This window comes from Psammomys obesus, unplaced genomic scaffold (assembly GCF_907164565.1).
Source record: "Psammomys obesus unplaced genomic scaffold, mPsaObe1.curated_primary_1811, whole genome shotgun sequence".
NCBI lineage: Eukaryota > Metazoa > Chordata > Mammalia > Rodentia > Muridae > Psammomys > Psammomys obesus.
Genome location: NW_026595981.1, coordinates 6,639,222 through 6,658,484, shown reverse-complemented (window position 1 = coordinate 6,658,484; position 19,263 = coordinate 6,639,222). Strand labels below are relative to the sequence as shown.

At 46.7% G+C, this 19,263-nt stretch overlaps 1 protein-coding gene across 1 annotated transcript in view; it reads left to right on the top strand.

Moving 5' to 3' along the window:
- The window catches only part of Asic2 (acid sensing ion channel subunit 2), a 266,849-nt gene that overhangs the window by 160,768 nt on the left and 86,818 nt on the right, over positions 1–19,263 (top strand). Inside the window, exon 2 of the mRNA XM_055619825.1 lies at positions 11,985–12,135. Within this exon, the coding sequence (XP_055475800.1) occupies positions 11,985–12,135 (151 nt within the window). The remainder of the gene's footprint in view (positions 1–11,984; positions 12,136–19,263) is intronic.

Here is a 19,263-nt window from a genome sequence, read left to right as displayed (position 1 = left end):
CCTCTCCCCTACCACTTTAATTCCTGTGGATGTGTACATAGAAATGGGGTTGCTGTGTCATATGGAAATTCCATATTTATTTTTTGAGCCATACCAAATGGATGCACTAATTTTACCCCCTTTAACAGTGTTCAGGGCTTGCTTTTTTTTCCATCCTTACCAGCACTTGATATATTCTGTGAGCTTGAGACTAGCCATCTCCACAGGTGTGAGGTTTTAGCTCCTGTAGATTCCATTTGCATTTCCCTAATGACTAGTGGTAATGAGCATTTTTTTTTTAATATCTGATGACCGTTTGTAATGGTGGTTACAAGAGGCTGAGGTGGTTTGAGGATGTAGGAAGTGGACAGGGAGAGAGGAGACTTTAGTCAAACACGCAAAGCTTTAATTAGACATGAGGGCTAAGTTCTGATGGTGAGCTGCACAGCCTGGAGACTGTTAAATACGAATGCACGTTTCAGCTTTGCTGAGAGTCTTGAAAGGCTCCTACCACAATGACACAAGTGTGTGAAGTGATGGCTATGTTAACGTATTGGATCCTTCCTACCACACACTAAAACATCACAAGGCATCGTAGATAATTAAATCAAGTATAGTAACAAAAGAGCCTGGGATGGGAACCGTGCACAGAGAATCACATTCTATAGGGGCTCAGATTTCAGAGTCAGGAGTAGAATTCCCATCAATAATAGAAATGCTAGCTAATTTTATCTACTTCACACCCTCTGCAAAGCTCTTTGCATCCACTGTCTCCAGGGTGATGGGCACACAGACTAAGGCATGCCACTGAGTGTAGAAGGACTCACAGCCTCCTCCTGATGCCCCAGCCCACTTTTCGCAAAGTAGGAAAGCAGAGAGAGGTGGAAGAAACAGAAATATGGAAATGGCAAGGGACAGCAAGCATTTGGTGGCTACAGTTCTCTCTGGTCCTCCTTGAAGTGAAGTACCTACTCCTTAGTCCCAGTCGCTTCCTACATTGGCTACATCTAATGGCGTGCTCTAAATAGTCTGCTTCGGCCCATTAAAATGTGCTCAATTGAGTTGATGTTTGTTTAATATTGTTTAATAATTGTCGAGAATTTCACACATGCATGCAATGTACTTTGATCGTATCTACCTCACTCACTCCACCCCTACATCTTCCCAGACCCACCTCCAGCCTTCTCGTCCCTTCTCAACTTTGTGTCCCATTATTGGAAAGAGCCAGCTAATCCAGTTTGTGCTGCTCATACACTCCTGTGTGTTGCACCATTCACCTGAGCATGAGCCGCATTCTTAACGAAAACTGACTCTCCTCTGCCCCCCCCCCGAAGCCACTTACCATCATTACCAGCCAGGAGTTAGAGCTTGTGGCACCCTCCCTCATTCCCGATGGAATGTTGACTGGCTTGCTCTGGTTCAGGTCTTGTGCCAGTAATGACTGTGAGTCCATGAGTGCAGGAATCCCACTGTGTCGAGAAAGTCCACTCCACCTCTGGGTCTTGCAGGCTTTCTGCCCCCTCTCCCTTGATGGTCCTTGAACCCCGGTGGAGGGGGGAATGTAGATGTTCGATCGCAGCTGAGCATCCCACAGACACTTGATTGGTGTCCACTATACAAAAAACTTCTCTGATGAGATCCGAGAGTGGCACTGATCCACAGGTAGAGATATGAGCTTAGAGAGCAGTTTGATGCTGTCTCCATTAAGCAAAATAATAGTGCTATGTTCACCCCTGGGGCCTCTGAGCTCCCCCTCTATGGTTTCTTAATCATATTTGCAATACTGTCATGTCTCATCTTATGAAGTGAGCCTTAAATCAATTTAAAAAAAAAAAAAAGAGTGGTTTGTTACACCCATAAAATTTATGCAAAGTGTGCTCATTTTGGCTTGACTTGTCTTGGTACCACGATGGGTTTGGCTGGTGACATCATAGTGGAGGTCAGATCAAGAGGCCATACAAATACTGAGAGATCCTAATGTTGATTCCTCTCAGTCACGGCCCCGCAGCCCTACTCAGCACCTTGTCCCGAAGCTGAGCCTTGCGCATCACTGTGCATGGAGCCTAACATGGAGTAAGTATTGCAGCCAGGCTGGCCATTAAGAACAAGGTCATTAAGAACCTATTATGTGCCAGATATCAGATAAGGCTCTAGAAATCCAGAGATGAAAATAACCCAGCTCCTGTTGGCAACAGGAGAGGCAGACAGTAGGAACCTCAGAAAAATGCCAGCAAACCTGTCCTCACACCCTGTTTGAAATCTCCCTCTGTCCTGAATGTCTGTTGTGCCCTCTCAAGCCAGCCGACCTGCAGTCTGACCTAAAAGAACCCTGGTACCCACTTCCTAAAGGGTAATCTCAGGTGGGACTCCACGTGTGATTCCCTAATGAGTGGTGGGAAAGGGTCTTCAGCAGCAGTGCCCTGGTATTTTGAATGTCTTTCCGGGAGAGTGGCTTCGAAAGGACTCACTGGCCTTCCAGGTGCGTTCAATAACAGCCCACCCAGACAACGCCTGCCTAAACTGTGTTTGACCTGAAGGAAGACACTCTGAGTAGCTCCGGCTCCCTTCACGCTACTGTCCCAGCAGACAGGCCTGCCATCTCATTGGTACTTTCTTCTACAAAGTGCTCAGTACCTTTCTGCATGGTGTTTTGGTTGGGTTTAGCTTAGCTTTAGCTCTCTGGACACTAGGAAGGCCACAGCTGCACTTCAGTCTTGGGGACAGGAAAAGAGAGGCCTCTGCTCCTTAGCAGGGTCAGCCCAGAAAATGTCACATGGCAACAGAGGGGCTTCGGGTATGGGAGCAGGGTGTCTCACAAGCATACCGAACATTCAAATAATACTAGGCCTTTTAGTTTTCTGCCATTGTTTTCAATCGACAAGTGATAATTGTGTGTGTTTGTGAGGCACAAAATGATACCTCGTTGTGTGTACACACTGTGGATGACCATTCAGAATTAATTGGCATATCTTTCCCTGAAAATGTTTATCTTTTCCTTGTGATACAAAGATCTTAAATCCAATTTTTAAATCCATTTATTAAAATATGTGATACACTATTATTAACTGTAGTTATCATCCCCTTTCCTGCGTGAAATTTTCTGCGTGCTGATGAACACTCCCCCTTTCCCTTCCACCACAGACACAGCCTTTTGTGTCTGCTGTTGTGCTCTCTGCCTCTGGGACCTTGACTGTTTCCACAAACAGCTGTGCCCATCGCTTATTTACCTAAGCCACTATCTAGCAGCTCCCCCACACAGTGTTTAACCTTTCAGAGCCTCTCTGATTCCCCATCTGCAAGCTGGGAGAGAGAAAGACACACCAAGGAGCTCTGGGAACCGTAGGGAGCGTCTAAAGAAGCTGGCCCAGTGCCCACTCATGGCACATGTTCTGAGAAAGATAGAGGTCTCCGATAGAGAAGTGGGACAAGAAGGCTGGCCTCCTTCACTCCCAGGAAGAACACCTGCTGCGTGGAGGGGCTTTCATGGGTGTTTGCTAAAGTCACGTGTGTGTGTGTGTGTGTGTGTGTGTGTGTGTGTGAGCGCACACGTGGATGCATTTGCACCTGTTTTCACTGGAGTACTGAGACCAGAGATCAACATGCGGTGTCTTCCTCAACCACTTCTCTACCTTAACACTTGAGACGGGTTGTCTCCCAAAACTTGGAGTTCATCGCTCACTTGGGCTGGCTGACCAATGAGCTCCCAGGATCCACCTGTTTCCACCTCCCGACTCCCACCCCGCACCCCCACATTTCCAGTCCTGGGGTTACAGACATACTCAGACACATATAGCTCTTTCGTAGAGGCTGGGGAGTCTGAACTCACGGTCTTGTGCTTGCCCGGCAGACTTTTTACAGACTGTGTAGCTCCCAGCTCCCAGTCCCCAGGGTCATCTTTTTAATCTTCTTGGGGGAGCAAGCACAGTCATACGTCTCAGAATTATAATAAGTGGTCAAAACACCCTCCTGCAGGAACTAACAAATTAGCAAGCCAGTGTCTGAATAAGATACATCCCTGGCTTTCCCAGAGCTAACCAGCTACTCTGTGCCAATATGTCTCTCCCATTGTATTTCATTCCAAACACCTTTACTGCAACTTCAGAAAACAAAAGACAGATTCATTTTGTTTCCTGGAAGTCTGATAAAGACCTTTCACTTTGCCACTGTGTGAAATGTATTTGAAGAACTTCAAAGTCAGGAGGAAAAAAAAAAAAAACAACGGAAAATTCAATGATGAACTTTAACAAGCACATTATCTTGAAAACAGCCCAATGAGAAATTCCAGTGAATTCATTGAGAGGAAAGCTGAACGGAGGGAGGGAGGGACGAGGCAGGCTTCAGAGGAGTTTTGGAAAGATGTAATTTTATTTCTTTCAAGTTTAATAAGTAAGACAGGAGCAGAAACGCACTGCCTAGAACATACCCTAAAGGTCAGTGTTAATGAGCAGGTTAGAAGGTTCACAGCTTGCAGGCCCAGCTGTGTGCTGCCGGGTGGATGCTTCGATGGGTCCTAAGGGGCTTATACATAATTGATTTTCCTAAGTAGATCCATGTGTAACAATGTTTTCTGAGCTTTTAATTTGACCAAAGACTGTGTCTTTGTGGGTCTCAGACATTCCTGGCCTTCCCCAGCGAGAACTACAGTTTGTATTTCGTATAATCTGTGGGTCAGGGTCTCCAAACAAGAGTTCATGACAGACCAGATGCTGGCCCAGCAGCAGGCCCCAGTAGCCCAAGTGTAGTGCCCCAAAAAGGATTCTAAATGTGGTCTCCAGGTTTGGACAGGTGCAAACAGCTGGCTTTAGCCATAAAGCCCAAGTTTGATCTTAATACCTTCTCCAGAGTGTGTTCCAGGACAAGTCATTTCAACTCTCTGACCGACCATTAGAGCATGATCCCATGTAACAATGAGAAACTTGGAGGACTCTTGGCGTCTGGCACTTCTTAAAGAATTCTTCTGACTCAGAGATACGTCTTTTCCACTGCCAGATGGGAGAGCCTTAGGCAAGCACCAAGCCTGCCAGTCTGTTGGGATCTGAGCATGTGGGTGTGCGCTGCAGCTCTGAGAGACAGTGAGACAGAGAGCATGGGCCTTTGGAATAAGAGAGAGACTCGCCCTGGCTTTCCAACTACATGCTGTATATCCTGACTCCCTGGGCCTTACCTTCCCTATCTGGAAAGTCAGATTGCACTACTCTCATCACAGGGCAGAGTAAGTAGGTAAAGGGTCATTGTCACCTAAGGTACTCCAGGGAGGGGGAAGAAAGCAAAGTCATTCTATAGCTTCCAAGCAGTTGAATGAGTTTCTAGAGAGTCAGGGGGACTATCCCCACCCCCAACCCCATGCTTCACTGATTTAGAACTTCCCAACTCCAGTTGGAGGAGCTGGCCACACTTCCTACACCTGACTTAGTTGTTGAGATCCAAATGTAGATTTCACACTGGTTTGTATGTGTGAAGGCATTCCACTTTTCCCAGAAGTCTTCATCCTTCAGAAATCCCATTAGCTGTCCTGGGCTTCCACCTAAAAGCTTAGCACTATTAAGAAATAAGCCAATGGCAGAGGACTGTTTTCAGCTCTTTTAACCGCCTTAAGATGAACTTGGTATAGTGGGGAATACACAAGACAGGAGCTGCGTGGCTCCCATTCTTCATTTCTTCTCAGTCTCCCACTCCTTGCAACCACAATGGCGCGGTCTTCCTATGTCATCTCTCTACAGCATGTCTCTCTTCTGCTGACAAGAAGAGCACTGATCCTCTCTCTCCCGAGATCTCTAGTGACAGTGCCTCCTGTGTAACCAACCCCTTAAGCACAGCTACTGTCATTTTCTCCATTAGGCCCAAGTGAGATTATGATGCCCCATTTGCAGAAAAGAAAACTGGACTCAGGAATGGCGCATGTTTATTCAAGACCACAGACCTAACAAGCTCTGAGGAAGCTGCCTTGACCCCATCCTGTCCATCTCGATATCCCATGATTCCCTTTTTTTAACTTTGTTGCTAGGAAAATCCCGGTCCCTCTTTCCACAGCAGTAAAGTGGGATGTGACTCTAAGATGCCTCCCTCTCAGGATGGTTAAGACCACCTAAGGAAGAATGAGATCATTAGCACCTGTGTAATGCTACCTGTCCAGTGTAGCACGGAGCAGACTCATCAGTTGCCAGCTTCCTTCCCTCCACCCTCACAGAGGCACTTAGAAAACTGCAGGGGTTTTTAAGGCACTGTAGCCTAAGGACAATGCATCCTATAGATACTAGCAATGGCATGGGTCACATTCTCAGTTCATCTAAAGATCCCAGTTTGAAGCATGCACATTTCTTAATTCTTACTTAAATCTTTCAAAGCAGTCCAACTCAAAACTGTTGTAGGCTTGCAGCAATCGGCAAACCCATCCCTGCGAGCCACCAATGGGGCTGTCAGCTCTTACCACTAAGGCAGAGAAATGCGGGAAGAATGGCAGGTCTGGAGAGGCGGAGAGCTTGGCCTGACAGTCTACACTTAAATAAATCGTATTTTCTGCCCGGGGGCGATAAGGTGTAAATCTGAAGCATATGTTACACTTTCCCATCATTATGTCCTGAAATGGGGAAGGAGAGCTGCATCTTGTCCAAGTTTGTAGAAAAACTGTGCTCTGTGTAAATAACTTATCAGCCCTTGAAGCTGAACCGAGAGGAAAATAACCCTCAGAAAAACCAGGCAGGAGTGGCAGACTCCACAGCCCAGCAAGGGAGGCAGATGAGGTGTCAGCCAGTAGGCGCTGTGCTTTCTTGGAGCCCCTGCCGGGACTGCGCCCACAAAGGTAAACACTCTCCCCCTTCATCCTAGCTCCTCAAAGGACTGTTTGCTCTAGCACCTTCATGGAGATGCAGAGATGTGTGGTGCAGTTAAGAGGAAACTGGGCAAAAGAGCGAGGAGGGCAGAGGATTGGGCAAAACTTCAGCATGAGTACTGGACAGAACCAAGTGAAGCCAGCCAGCTCCTAAGTGCTAGAGGTAGGCAAGAGGAGATAGGGTAACACCTTGGAGCCCATTCACTCATTCATTCATTCATTCATTCAACAAACACATACTTCCTGTCCTCTGGAAGCTTATAGTTTAGGGGAAGACAGCCAACAAATAAATAACGACCTAGTTACACCCTATGATACATACACCCTATGGCCGAGAAACACACAGTGCGTGAGGTAGAAAGGCAAGAAGGCTGAGCTCAAGCTGATCTGGGAGCCAGAGACTGAGGTGGGTGAACTGTAAGCCTGTTATGTGGGGAGAATATTCCAGACAGAAGAAACAGCCTGTGGAGAGGCCCTGTGGGAGATGAGCCCACTGGCTTCCTGGAACCAATTTGGCCATGAAGTGAGAAGTATCAAGGGAAAGAAGGGAGTGTGAAGATGTGCGGGACTCCAGGGAGTATCTGGGTCTTGACTCTACAGCACAGGATGCTTTAGGCCTCTTCTTTCTGGGCCTGTGGTATGTGACACTGTTCCTGAGGAAACCAGAACAAATGTCTACTTATCCCAGAACAGGGAGCCAATGAAAACAGACCAAGGTGTGGACACCACACACAGTCTGACTTGAGGAACTAAGAAGTTTTATTGGGGTTGCTTTTAGGAATGAGGGTGTGAGGTTACTTACAGGAGCAGAATGACTCAATGACAACCCCATGGCCAATAGCTCGCTGCAGCATGGGTGACAGTTCACAAAAGGTAGAAACCGGAAGTGCACCGCACAGCCTGCAGGCTGCTCAACAGGAAAGATGGAGTGTGTCCTGCAGGTTGTTCTGCTGAGCCCTGCTTCTTCCAAGCTGTTTGGCTAGTCTGAGAGTCTTCTGGGCTTGTCTGTGAGTGGCTCTCCGCAATCCTTGCAGCTTATATGTGCTTGTGGAGAGAGGGGCCTGGCTGGCTTCACAGACTTCCTGAAGCTATTTTTTAGTTCCTTACTTCCAGTCTTAATGAGTTTCCCTGCAGGATGGAGTGTTTCACCTCCCCTTAGAACATCCAGTTGTTTCACCTCCCCATAAACCTCTTAATGAGCTCTCCTTCAAGATGGAAGGTTTTTAGCTTGGAGAGAACCTTGACACAGCAGCCTGGCTTCAGGAAGAGCTTGGCCTCCGTGGACCATCACTTGGCCATCAGACTTAACAATGGCTTCCAACCTTGACCCATCTGCCAGGTCGGCTCACACAGGCACCCTGGAGAATGCCCCAGCACCCTTCCCACAGGAGGAAGGGCAGGAAAGATCAGCCTGACTTGAGTGCACTGGCAGCAACTGTCACCTGGGCTAGGATGATGCTAGGCCTGGCAGGATGCAGAGTATAAATCTCTGTGCGCCCTACCATAGGGGACTTCCCCTTCTCTACATAGAAAGGCTGCAGCTCACCAGCTTCAGCTCTCGCTGAGTCCGCACAGGGAAGATAACCAGTAGCGAAAAACAGGACTGTCTCCTCTTCCCAGCCAGAACACTGAGGGAGACTACTAAAACGAAAGGACAGAAATTTCAGCAAGGGGTCCATGTTCTACTTGGAGGCAGCCTCAGCGTGTAACCCAGGGCAGCTGGCAACCTCCCTGGTGTCCTTGCCCTTGTCTGTAAGGTGAGGTGGGTGAATGCGATCATCTCCGAGAGCACGCTGAGTCCTCACACTCCATCCTTCTCTGTCGCTTGGAGTGGCAGGGGTCACTGCCTTTATCAGAGTCACTTGGCACGGCGCGTGTGTGGCAGGGCTAGGATCAGGGCTGACTTCGCAAGTAGACAGTACATTCTGTCCTCAGTCCAGTGTTCTAAAGGTCAAGAGCTAAATAGTGGAGGAGATAAGTTAAATGGGGGAGCTAGCGCGTGCAATAACTAGACAATAAAGCTGGGGTTTGCTTTTTACCAACAAATCTCTTCGTGTATGGCTAGGCCAGATGTAATTATGGGCAGTTTTCGAGACTGGGTGTTTATAGAGTGTCTACACAAATGAAGGCAAGGAAAAGAGAGCTTTGTGGAAACACCCGGATGTCATTCCTGCCATCCTCAACCCTTTGCAGTGGATGTGCTAACTGTAAAATGTGCTGCTCATTACAGCGGCTCTTCATGCATCTCTCCAGGGGCCAGGTTCATTAGCTGAGTTCTGTCGCTATGTGCAACAGGCATGAGAAAGTTCAGTTCTAAGAGAAACTGTTTGCTTTGGACTTTGTCTCACTCCAGCTGTTTTCTCCTGCCGTGAAGCCAGGAGACCAGCTTGAAAGGGAACAGCCAGCCAGCAATTTGGGGTTGTTCCATATAACGGAGACGATAAGGCCCTGCTGTTCTACTGGCCCTTCTCGGAGAGGCTAAAGGCAGACAGTAGGCTCTATATTTTTGCAGCCACTCTGTTTCTTGCACTTAGTAGGAGCATATGCACATGAATAATGACTGGCTGATTAGGAAAAAAAAAAAAAAAAACAGAAGAGAGAGGAAGGTGCTTCCTCTGGGAAGTGACCCGATGACCCAGACCCTTGTGCTCCTGGTGTGCACATCCAGGGAGAGAGGGCATGTGCTAGACAGACATGGTTTTGAATTCCAGCTTCTCTTGTCACAAGCTGTGAGATGCTAATCAGGCCTTACCTTCTACCTCCGCACAGTGGGAGCAGTGATGCCTCTTCAGGGTCACGGTTAAGGCTGTGAAGGCTAAATGCAATAAAGGGCCAAAGTCCAACATCGTGACTGACGGATGGTACCCTTTGTCTTCCTTCCATGTAACCCTCAAGAGGGGCACCAGAACGGCGTCTCCTGGTGCTGCAGTTGCTCTTAGCCTGTCCCTGACTGAATGTCAGGAAGCCAGAGGGAGGTGGCCTGCACCCGAATCTCAGTGGCTGCAGGAATCCAATCCAGTCGGCATGGCTCTCTCCCAGCTAGTCTTGCCAGATGTATTTGGCTTTAGCTCAAGGTTGCAAAGTGGTTATATAACTATAAAATAAAAAGACCTAGAATTTACAGAAATCTCAGTTTTCAGAGCATTTTTGCAGGAATTATCTCATCTAATCTTCTCAGTAACCTTGAAAAGCAGTAGAGGTCTGGACTAGAACCTCCAGTTTATGGACAGAAGAATCATGGCTTGAAGGGTTTATTGGCTTGAAGGGTTTATTTGATTTATTCAATACTGAGGAACAACATGGAAACTTGGACAGAGATCTCTCATCCCTTGCCCTGGACTTTTTCCACACGACATCTTTATGATCATGCTTTCATCAGGCAAAAATACAGCTAAGTGCTTGGATTCAGTAGTAAAAGGTGTAGTCAAGTTCAGGAGATGTCCATTCAGTGAGGTATAATGGGAGCTATGGGGAAGAAACAAGAAAGAAGGGTCACCCAGCCCGGAAGTCTTCCTGGAGGAGGAAAGGCATTGGTCCAGTCTTGGAGACAGTGGGTAGTCGTATGAGCAGAGAACAGTGAGCAGAACTAAGGCAAGTGGAAAGCCAGAAGTGAGGTGGGCCAGCAGGCTATACTCCAGCGCTACAGGAATACATTTGGTCTGACTCTACCACCATTCTCTCATCCACCCATTCATTTAATATGTATTTATGGTGTCTGTGTGCCAGAGGCTGTGTGAGCCACTGGAGGAAGATGCATGAAGGTGCAAGCAGATGTAGTCCCCGAGTCCATGGACTTGACCATAACATGATGCCTACTGGCTCTGGCAGGAAGCAAGAGGGCAGAAAGTGAAGGGTACATGAAGAGCTCATCATAGAAGGCTGGGTTAAGAGGACATAGATTTTTAGCCTGAAGGAGATGGCAAGCCTTGATAGATTTTCAGCACAGGATCAACACAATCAGCTTTCAATTTCAGAAAGATAAGCTTATAGGATGACTAGAGAGAGTTGTCTGGACTCCACAAAGCAGCTAGGAAACCAGAGCAGACTCAGAAAGAACTGGGTCTTAAAGCCCTGCGAGATGGAAAAGGAATGGCTACATTCAAGGCAGATGTGGGAAGAATGATGATAGACCTTCCTGATTGCTTGTGCATGAGATGAGGAAGAGAAAGACTAGACAGTAAGTCTAAGGGTCTGGCTTGAGCCCCTTGACAAGTTGATTCTATTCCCATGGAATTCTGGGAACTGTTGGTTGAGGTGGTATGTGGCTTTTCCTGAGGTTAGGTAAACAAATGTCTATTTAGTCAGGTAAGGAACTGATGACAAAGAAAAGTCCTACCCAAGTGCAGCCTAGTGAACCAGTGCCTTTTGTTGGGGTTACCAAAGAGGATGGATGAGGGTTGCTTACAGAACAAGGATGGCTCAGAAGCAGTGGTATCAAAGCCCACTCCAGTGTGCCTGATAATTCATAAGGCTTCATTCCTGGAGCTCTGTACACTACCTGGCATCTCAACCTGTAGAAGTCTCTTCTCACCAGCAATTTCTACTGCTTAAAAAGTCCCAAGGCTGTGCCTTCTGACTCTTGTGAGCTGTAGAAATTTCTTGTAATTTGTGAATTTTGTTCACTTCCTGTACCTTGTAAGTTTCACTACTTCTTGACTCTTAGTGTACCTCCGTCCAACCTTCGGAAGAAAATGTATCTGATGTGGAGGAAAATGCTTACATAAGTAGAAAATTAGAGCAAGAACTCTACTTTCTGGAATAGGCTGAGTGTGGGCCATCTGATACCACTTTTATCTGTGTCTGCAGCCCAGGAAGGAGCCTGAAACTTGGGGTATGGCTTAGAGTGTTAAGAGTTTCGAGATGATTTTTAATACTTGGAAGAGGGTGCAACTTTTTAGGGGAAGTTGCCAGGAGATAAAAGATCATATACCATTCAACAAGCCCTAGGGGTGCCTATGTTTCTTCTTTGATATCAAAATCATACTTGGCAAACATCCAGCCATCAGGCAAAATAAAGCATCATTGGAGAAATCTTTGGTGCCAGGGAGCGGGGTTAAGGTTAATGAATTGTAGGCAGTCTGGCCTGCTCTGGGCTTTCTAGGGTCTTGCTAATCCCTGGAGGTCAATGTGAAGTCACCATGTGCTTTTCTCTTTCTCTCTCTCTTCTCTCCCTCAGGTGTTTACAAAATATGGGAAGTGTTACATGTTTAACTCAGGCGAGGATGGCAAGCCTCTGCTCACCACGGTCAAGGGGGGGACGGGCAACGGGCTGGAGATCATGCTGGACATTCAGCAAGATGAGTACCTGCCCATCTGGGGAGAGACAGGTGAGCTGGGCCCAGAGACTGTGGTACGGGTGGTGGTAAGGGATGCAGGCTTCCCTCAGAAAGGCTGGTGTGAGCCAGGTGGGCTGCTGTCCAGCAAGAGGTTATGTATATTCTGACAGATGGTAAGGATGTCCCTGGCTTGGTCATCCCCGTTCCCTCAGATTCCTCCAGGTTGGAGAGGGTAAAGGATGTGAGTACTGGGGAGAGCTGGGAGACAGGTTGAGGAGATATGGAAGAAGGTTCCAAGGTCTAGATGTGGTTGGGAGGATGAGTGGCTTGATTTGGGGAGAAGAGGGTGGGATGGACCAGCGTGTGCCTCTCTCACCCATCCCAAATACACGATCCAAAGAGAAGGTCCAACCAAAGGACACTAGGAGATGCCTGGGGACAAGTGGAGGAGCCAATGAGGTATTGGAAAAATCAATGAACATTGGCGTGGGTCATGGCAAGGCCATGACCTTGCCATGTGTGTACCCGTTCCAAGCATTCATTCTTTTTATTTTGTAGTATAACATTAGCAATCAAAGAGTGTTACAGGGGGGAAATCTAAGTCATTGATCACAGACTAGTAAAAGAAAAAAATGTACCATGGCAAAAGTGGGGACCCAGGAAAGGCCTCTGAGTACACAGGGTGTTTGAATGGGGTCTTGATATTGTCCTAAATTATCTGGGTGAGACTAATGTCATTACAGGGGTGTCTATAAGAGGAGCATAGGAAGATCAGTCAGAGGAAAAAAAAAATGTGATGTAGCCATGAGCCAAGGAATTCAGGAAGTCTCTAGAATTTTACAAGAAAGGAAACATCAAGATGTGTCCAAGACTAGCAGCCATACACACACACACACACACACACACACACACACACACACACACATATGCCACATAATAGTAATGTTGTGCTCAGGGCATTACAAAGAGTGTCTTAGTGTTCTATTTCTGTGAAGAGACACCATGACCATGGCAACTCTTACAAAGGAAACCATTTAATTGGGGCTGGCTTACAGTTTCAGAGGTTTTCTCCACTGACATCATAGCAGGGAGCATGGCAGCACACAGGCAGACACGGTGCTGGAGAAGGAGCTGAGAGTTCTACATCTGAGTCTGCAGGCAGCAGGAGGAGAGAGAGCCTTTGGGCCTTGCTGTTGCTTCTGAAATCTCCGAGGCCACCCACAGTGACATACATCCTCCACACCTACACCAACAGGTCCACACCTTCTAATCTCTTCGTATAGTACCACTCCCCTGTGACCAAGCATTCAAATCTATGAGTCTATGGGGTCATTCTTACTCAAACCACCATATTCCACTCCCTGACCCCCCACAGGCTTGTAGCCATATCATAATTCAAAATGCATTCACTCCAACTTTAAATGTTCCCATAGTCTATCATAGTCTCAATACTATTTAGAAGTCCAAAGTTCAAAGTCTCTTCTGAGACTCAAGGCACTCTTGTTAACTGTAACCCCCAGTAAAATCAAAATCAAAAAGTAAAATCACATACTTTCAACATACAATGGCATAGGATATATATTACCATTCCAAAAGGTAAGCAACAGAATAAAGCGTACCAAATAAAGTATGAAAACCATCAGAGTAAACTCCAAATTCTGCATCCCCATGTCCCATGTCAAAGTGCTCTTTAGAGATCCAACTTCTTTCAGCTGCAACACACTTCTTCCTCCTAGCCTGGTTTCACATCTGGTCTACAACTTTCCTTGGCAGGTATCTCACTGCTCCGGCATCTCCATCACCTTGGGGTCTGCAACACCCAGTCCAAGCTTCACCTTCACAATTCATGCAAGGGTCTCTCTGGGCCTCCATGCAGGAACACCCCTGACACATGCTTGGCCTCAGCAGCTTTCTTTAGCTTCAGAAGGCGATCCCACAACACCTTTCTTGTATCCTTGACTCTCAAGCCAGAACCATGTGGCTTGAGCTGCCAAGTTCTGCTGCTTGCTGGTACTAGAACTTGCCCCCCCCCCAAATCAAATACATGTTCGTGGACTTTCTGTTTCCAGTGGTTTCCTTCACTGCTTAAGCTTTTCTTTGATTCATTTTCACAAGTTGGAAGCTTAATTGGCTAGGGTCTTGCCCTGAGGTCATCACTCCCTTTATTCCATTTAGCATCAAGCTTTCCTCAAGCTTTTTATCTCCTTGAGCACCAGACTTGGCGCCATTACACTTCCTGGTGCTCCTTTTCTTCTCAAACTGTACATTTTGTGTTTTTCTTTGCTCAGCTTGCTCCTTTTTATTAGAGATCTACATAATAGTAGCCACTAATAATCACATGACATGGTCAATACTAGGGTGTCTTGAAATCTCCTCTGCCAACACCATTAATCTAAAAATTCTATTTATCCTCAGGCACATTTTCTGGACAATAGCAAAAAGCAGCCTCATTCTTTACCAAAATAGCACAAGAATGGTCCATCCCTATCTGAAATGTCTTGAACTGGGCCCTTACAGTTCAAATTGCCCACAGCACTGTCTTCTATGATCCTATTCATATCGTCTATTAAGCCTCACTTAAAGAATTCTGCGGCTTTCATAATCCAAAGTCCTAAAGTCCACATTCTGCCAACAAGCAGTATGGTTTAGCCTATCATAGCAATACACTGCTCCCTGGTGCTAACTTCTATTTTAGTCATTGTTCTATTGTGTGAAGAGACATCATGAACACAGAAACTCTTATAAAGGAAAGTATTTCATTGAGGCTATTTCAGAGGTTTAGTCCACTATCAACATGGTGGGAAGTATGGCAGCATGAAGGCAGACATGGTGCTGGAGAAGGAGCAACATACTTTTCCCCCAGCATATTTCCTCCAACCAACCCTCACCTTCTAATCCTTATAAGCAGTGCCATTCCCTGAAGACTAAACATTCAAATATATGAGCCCATGGGGCCCATTCTTCTTCAAACCACCACAAAGAAGATTGCTGTGGAGTGAAGAGCATTCAAGGTCCAGTAGAGAAGAGAGAGTAGAGAGTAGATAGAGAAGAAGGGAGAGCCTGAGCCTTCAGGATGGAGCTGAGGAAGGGAGAGAGGCCAGGGAGTGTTGACTCTATATTTTGCTGCCTGACTCTATTCATGCTCCCACTTAGGAAGAGCCTGAGACCTAGCTTCTCCATGGCCCTGCCTTCTAGCTGCCAAGGCAGGAGGCTTTCTACCCTGAAAATGGCCAGCTGCAATGACAAGGACTCTACAGCAGTGGAACTGTCTTCTTCTTCCCAGTACCTCTCATTTGAGGGCCTTGATGGAGAGAAGTGACGGTGGCCATTGACCCTACATGATGGGTACCTTTCACCTGCTTCAGCTGAGAAGTAAAATCTCCCTATCCCACATGTAACAGGATGAAAGTCTGTGTTCCCACTTAGCTCTGGTGTCCCTGAGATCTGGTCATCTGGACCAGGCTTTTCAGAACATTCTGAGCCCATGGAACTTCTAACCTTCTGACCCTGAGTCATGAAGGTAGATTCCCAAAGGGTATCCCTTCTTGCAGATGACAGAACATATCTGCTTATTGAGTCACCTGGAGGAAAAGAGAGAACTAGAGAAATCAAATGAGCACCAAAGCCTGCCTAAACAGAAGTTAGTCATATCCTTCCGAGGTAAGTTGGGAGGTGCTATCCTGTGAGTTAGGAACATACATAAACCACACACACACACACACACAAAACCAGGGCCTCCACCACAGACATCCTCACATAGCCCACCTCCCTGCATCAAAAGGGAACCTGAACATCAGATACTGGTAAAAAGGACTCTGCTGACAGAGGACTTTGTCCCCGGGGCCACCTAGGAACTCAGCATTCTGCCTCCATTGACACGAGTGATGAATGAACCACATAGGTCTTCTATACTGTGCCAATATGCTTGTTATCTTGAGGCCTAAGTGAAGCAGTGATATTTTTGACAACATGCAGTAAGTTCACACAGCCAAGCCATCCCTGTTCTAACCCAGACATGACCATGAGCTGTGGACAAGTCAGAGAGGTCCCTGATTGAAATGAAGAACAAGCCCAGGTCTAACATGGTGCAAGGATTGGGCTATTGTCAAAGATACAAAAGCTGCAAGGCAAAGGCCCTACATTTTAAGAAGCATATTAACTCAACCTCGATCCTGTCAGGAGTTCTCTTTGGAGGTTAAACATTTGGAGAAACACCTAGCAGCAACTTGAGGCTGTACAGAGGATGAGAAGAAAGCAGGTAGGGAAAAGAAACTAGGTAGAGAGACTGATCAGCACTGTCCACGAGAATTTCCCAGAATCAAGAAAATATTCTCTGAGCCATTCAATATGTTATCTGTGGCTAGGGAAAATGAGGGACTAAATTTTTAATATCACCTTTTAAATATATTAATGTAAAGCTAAATAGCCCCAAGGAGCTATGCTACCATATTGTGGAGCAGTTAGCATATTGGAATACAAATTTGTCAATCTCTGGTTGGCTCTGTTCATTCTTGTCTCCATATCCCCCTCTCACATTCTTCTGGGCTCCTAATCCTCACCCTTCCCCTTACCGTTTCCTTGAGTGGTAGGCTGAGTTCCCTGTGCTCGCTAAAGGAAGTTGAGACTAATTCCTGAATGCCTGAGGTCAAACCCTCCTCCACTGAGCAATGACTGCCTCTGAGAGACACTGACTGATCAAAATTGCTTATTTCCTAGGTGAGTCCCACATGGGTGGGAATAAAGTCAATATACCCACTGAAGAATGGCTGATGAGTTTGGTGGGAAAGGACACTTGTCTGTGAAGCAGACTACCTGAGTAGTCTGGGACAGTAGTAGGGACAGAGATATCTAATATCTAACTGCTTGGCTGTCAGTTCTGAGGTCTGTGAGCAATTGCCACAACTACCAGGACACAGCCTTCCTGACTGCAAAGCTGCATGCCTGCACAGACGCCATCTTGCTTCCATGACTGCCTTACTTCTCACTTCCTGAAAGAAGGATCCTAGCTCCCTATAGGAGATATCTGGGTGTTGATGGAGGAGAAAAGAAACGTGACTGCTGGGGGAGCGGCCACAGATGGCTTGATGACCAAGATAGTGTAACAGAACAGAGAAAATGGCACACAAGGTTTACCACAGCCAAGATCAGATCTAGCTCTTCCATCTGTAGCTATGTGTCATATGACAAACGGAGGAACTTCGGTTTCCTCATCTGTAAAGCAAATGAATAAAAACTGAAATCCACTGATTCAGGATGCCTGAAGGGCTCAGAGAAGAGCTCTCCTCACACTCTGTAGGGAAGACTGACCTAGAGATCTTACAGCTGTCACAGGGCTCCTGAATGCCCTTCATATCTGAAAGCCCCCTCCTACCTGAAGAGTCTCTGATGCCCTTGTGCCTTGTGAACAGCTTCATTCTCAGAAAGTAAAAGAAGCAAAGAGGGAGGGCCCTCAATCAGGTGTAATTCCCGACTAATGGGAGGGCACTAGATTGACAGACCACTATCAAAATGTGATGAGTTAGAGAAAGGCAGCCCCTGTGGCCTCATGCTTAGTAAATAGATGGTAACTCCATGAAAATCATCACAAATGTCCCTTCCACCAGGCTGCTAATAGTCCACATTATGGAGCCCAGGGCATCAAACATCCCTTAAGTGGGGAACCCTGGCAATCTCTCATTTTGCATGTGAACCTAGGCAGGGCGCCCCAAAATGGAGTCTGTGGAGTGCCAGAAGTTTGGGATTCTACATGTTCCACGAATAAAAAGGATCTAGGGTCAGAAAGGAATCTAGGGAGCCCTGGTTAGACAGTGTAATGCACCTTTATTCATTGCAGGAATTCTTTAATATGCTGCATCATGAATCTCCAAGACAGATATATTGTACGCAGCATTTATTTTCTAAATGCCTTTGGCCATGGAAACCTCCTTTTCCATAAAGTAGCTCACAAAATATACTTCTGGAGAAAGCCATCCTAGAGCAGAGAAGTACAGATTTCATGGCCAGAGTTTTCTAACGGAAATTAAATTGAAGACAGGTGGGAGGTTGTTAAAAATGAAACTCTGTATAGATACCTCTGAGTAACTTCAAAGATAAAAGAAATAGGCAGTGGGTTATCTGGGTTGCACATGAGAGGAACCTGAATCAAACAAGCTTAAGCATCAAAAGAATTGTATTGCCCTCAGAATCTAAGACAAGCTTCAACAACCAGCCAGCGGGAGGATAGGGCCGCAGCTCAGACAGGGCTGGGACCAAGGGCGCCTGTACGCTGGGTGTTCTCACCTGCCTTCCTCTGAATCCTCACCCTTCTCCCTCACTAGACACTAGGCTTTTTCATGCATATATGTATCCACGTGGCTCTCAGTAGTTACTAGGATTTTCATGTTTCAGATACTGCTTCATCAATCAAACTACTTTTATTGCACCACTGATTTTCCGCTAAAAACACACAAAAAGGCAAAGGAGGTAGTTATTGGCCCAGCTGAGTCCTGGGCCAATCAACAGTGAGTTGGGAGTGGGGGAGGTTCCCTTCCAGTGGGGACTCTGCAACAGACGCTAGGGAAGTTGACTAGGGGCGGGAAGGGAGTCCCTTGAAGGACTGTGCTGGTGGTGGAGACGGTGGACCAGAGAGAGGGCTGAGAGGGGCTGCGTCTGAAGAGACCCAGAATCTGCGCTTAGGGAGCCTCAGCTCGAAGCGCATGTGCTCAACCACCGGGAAGATGACAGCCAGGCACCCTCTTCCCAGATCTTCTACCTTTCATTCATTTTGATGCAAAATACACGGTTGTAATCAAATATAATCTGCTTTGATTTTCCCAAATCCTACGTTAAGTATGCATGAGTGTGTTATTATATCAGATGTATTTCTGAACAGGGGAATTATTTTTGAAATCTGTGCCGTAGCACGATAAAGCCAGCCCCCATCATCCCTTGGGTCCTACCCCCCTCCTAATGCCTCTGAATATGCTGGCTTTCCCGATGCTTCTGAAACACTCCAGAACTGTCTTCCTTCTGGGAATCTCTGTTTGTTGTTCCCAATCAGGTACTGGAGTATCTGCCTAGCCAGTCGCCTCCTCTGCTTAGTTTTTGCTCAGTAATCACCTAGTGGGTGGGACCTAAATGCCCTGAGTAAAGTTGTGACCCCCATCTACTTTCACTCCTATCTCTCACCTGCTCTCTGCA